The sequence below is a fragment of the Centrocercus urophasianus genome, unplaced genomic scaffold (assembly GCF_019232065.1).
Source record: "Centrocercus urophasianus isolate 14NV4802_14NV808 unplaced genomic scaffold, USGS_Curo_1.0 seq_51, whole genome shotgun sequence".
Lineage (NCBI taxonomy): Eukaryota > Metazoa > Chordata > Aves > Galliformes > Phasianidae > Centrocercus > Centrocercus urophasianus.
In genome coordinates, this window is record NW_024885100.1 from 784699 (window position 1) to 787825 (window position 3127).

Genomic DNA, 3127 nt, shown 5'->3' on the forward strand with positions numbered 1-3127 from the left:
AGTAAATCCCTTTGGGCAACTTGTGATTTTAGGATGCCGCTGCAAATGCAACAGCAATTCTCAGACAGAAGTGCCAAATGCTGAACTGCAAGGAGCTGAACAGCTCTTGTGACTCCTCCACGCACAACCAAACTGGAACCCCTCACCACAATGGTTCCTGACACTGCGCCAAAGCCACAACCATTGGGAGAAGAAATGAAAACGTAAGCTCTGCACTAAGAAGATGCATTTTTGTAACTTTCACCACAATGTGCTGCACCAGAACAAGTGATATTTCGCAACTGGCTTCAAATAGTAAGAGCTAATCCTGTATACCTTCCGTGATCAGAATTAAAATGATTCCTCTCATCTCCTGACAGCCATTGCTGGGAATCATGCTCAGAATCTAGAGTTCAGCTGTGTTCCTGCCATGCTGTTTATTGCAGCTTTATGTCAGTAAATGAGATGAGACTGCACTGGTAAGAGGAATGTGATGCTCTACCTGTATTGCAAAGGCTAAGTTTGGACCCCCAGCAAACCATCATGCTGAGCTCCAGGCACTGAATAAATAAATCACCCCCCAAAGAACAGATTTTCTTAGAAATATGTGGAAATAAGAAATCATTTATTTTGGCTCTGTGAAATAATGTCATACTTAACTTAGTAGTTTTTCCATGATGTAGAACTTATAAACTGCTTCAGAAATGTTCTTTATAAACTCCTAGATTCTCAGGCTGTAAATGAAACTGTGCTCCCAAGCATTGTAGCTGGATGACAGGAGCTCTAAGTTCAGAGAATATACAGTGAATCTGAGACCAAAGTTATGAGGGGAAAAAAATAAAATCCAAATGCATCTTCAATTTCAGATGAGATTACCATACAGTCCAGGGGAGAAAACAAGGTCAACTGGATATCAACTGGACACACTGTACCACAGTAGGCAAGGGGGGCTTCAGTAAGGTGATGTTCTGCCAATACGAAGCAAGAGCGTGTGGGAAGCTCAGGACACAGAGCAGGACGTTACAAGGATGTCCCTGTAGCATTTTTCTTTGCAGCCTTAAGGTGAAAGGTCCTCTGCAGGTCAATCATTGGCTCCTCTGTGATCTCTTTCCCCTCTTTCTGCCACTGAGCGAGGATCATGGCTCGGAGCAAAGGTGGGTATGGGAGGTACCGACAGCTCTCCTCTGGCACGGGGGTAAATTTCTTGAAGGCCTCCTCCTCGTGCTTGGGCACCATTCGCCAGTCATGATACATGACTTTGTCAATCTCTCTGTCTTCTTCTTCAGTTTTACCTGATAAAAGATGAACATCAGCGGACAATGCTCTCAGCAACAGATTCTCTCCAGACACTGTAGCAAGTATCAGCTTTCCTGTGCCACAGATACTGAAAGAAGCAACAATAAAGGAAATTTTCGAAAGATCATATGATATCCTCACTGCTATACTATGGGATCCCACTTTAGTCCTTGGAAATCTGACCAGGAACAGACTGAAAAGACACGTGCTAGCTGCTCCATACTGTGCAGAGGTCATGACTTGTCATGCAAGGAGTCACCTCTCCCTCTGCCTTAGTTTCCATGGCAAAGAACGAAAGCAATGCATCTCCACACCGTGAAGTTCAATGACAAAAATACTCAACAACTTTAAAACCTTTGAATGAGAAGTGTTTCAAAAACTCTAATAGACCAGATTTATAAACCTAGTGTGAAGCAGCTTAAAAATTGGAAAATTCAAACATGCAACTCTAAGAGTTACAGTCCCATCCAGAAGCCACCCCGCCACAACTGCTGCTCCACCGATGACTCTACCTGGCACATCCCCGCGTGCTCAGCACACGCTTTGCATTCCAGGTCTACAAGCAGCCCATCACATCAGCCCTGAGCGCAGGGCCCGAGCTCCGCGTTACGGCTTCCCCATAACGTCCCTTACGGAGGCGTTCCGGGAGCGCCGGACCGCGGCATTTGGTACCAATGGCCGGGAGCCGCTTTGCTCAGCCCCCGCCCCTCCCGGGAGGCCTTACCTCGGAACGTCAGCCGGCCCCAGGCCCTGCCGTGGTCCATGCCCTGCAGTGAAGATCACGGAGGCTCAGGGCCGCAACGGCGCGGCTCCCGCAGCCCCGCAGCCCCCGCCCCGCGCAGTCGTTACCTCGGCCGTGTAGTCTGCGCGGACCTTGGTGATGACCCAGTAGCAGGGCTCATCGTGCGCCCACAGCCAGGACTTGCGGGTGACCACGCGGCCCACACCGAACAGCGGCAGGCGGCACAGCAGTGAGAACAGCCGCTGCTCGCGCCGCACGTCCTCCCAGGCCAGCACTGGCAGCCGCTTCTGCGTCAGCGGCCGTCTCATGGTCTCGTAGTCCAGAGCGAAGCGCTGTGAATCCCGCGGCCGCTCCTTCAGCGCTCGATACTCGCGCACCTTTTTGGCCATGGCGGCGATCGGTCGGTACAGCTTCTTGCGGGCCATGGCGCCGACTGGAAGCCGCCTCAGCCCCTCCCCCGGAAGTAGGACTGCCCCCGCTCCAGTCCACTGCCTCCACCCGCAGCTTCCGGCGCTCCCCGGAAGTCGCCCCGGCTCCGGGCCCCGTCCCCGGAAGCCGGCTCCACCCCGCCCGCAGGAAATCACCCACCGCGATGTTCCGCGGCGCCCTTTAGTCAGGCGTACAGACGCCAGCTTTTGTCAGCCAGTAGGCGGGAGCGATATGTGTAGGACAGGGAGCAGAGGAGGGGGGCACAGAATGGATGCAGTAAAACTCAGTTTTAAGTGCCGTTAATGCCTTTAGAACATCCAATGCTGTCCTCACGTGCTGCATCTCCTGCAAGGAGCGCGGAGCTGGAAGGGGGCAGACATGTCCGCTTAAATCCACAAATGCCACTTTGGAATGAGATACTCAGCCTCAGTCCACCCAGCAATGGAAGCAGCTTTAAGCCAAAAGAGGGGCAGTCAGGTCCCATGACGGATTTTCTCTGAAGGGCGGTGAGGCGCTGGCGCTCACAGAGCAGCAGCCGCCCCAACCCAGGCGGTACCCGAACGCGACGGGCGCCGCAGCGGCAGCCACACCCCGGGGGAGCGGCGCTGACAGCCCTCCCGCCCACGTGACCGCGCCTGGCCAATCAGCGCCGCCGCGGCCCTCGGCCCCGCGGGGGGTGCC

The 3127-nt window shown here is 53.5% G+C and overlaps 1 protein-coding gene across 1 annotated transcript; it reads right to left on the bottom strand.

Annotated features, from left to right (window-relative positions):
* Positions 1 to 587: 587 nt before the first annotated feature.
* On the bottom strand, positions 588 to 2481 carry MRPS34 (mitochondrial ribosomal protein S34). Its single transcript, XM_042835376.1, has 3 exons — positions 2125 to 2481; positions 2000 to 2042; positions 588 to 1271 (listed from the first exon to the last, which is right to left on the bottom strand). The coding sequence occupies exons 1-3, from the start codon at positions 2440 to 2442 to the stop codon at positions 1000 to 1002; spliced, it is 633 nt and encodes a 210-aa protein (XP_042691310.1). The 5' UTR covers positions 2443 to 2481; the 3' UTR covers positions 588 to 999.
* Between the last annotated feature and the right edge of the window lie 646 nt (positions 2482 to 3127).

Coding starts and splice junctions, on each gene's coding strand:
- MRPS34 (XM_042835376.1), bottom strand. CDS start 2,442: ATGGCCCGCAAGAAGCTGTACCGACCGATCGCCGCCATGGCCAAAAAG. Junction 2,043..2,124: donor GCGCAGACTACACGGCCGAG/GTAACGACTGCG, acceptor TCTTCACTGCAG/GGCATGGACCACGGCAGGGC. Junction 1,272..1,999: donor GGGCCGGCTGACGTTCCGAG/GTAAGGCCTCCC, acceptor ATCTTTTATCAG/GTAAAACTGAAGAAGAAGAC.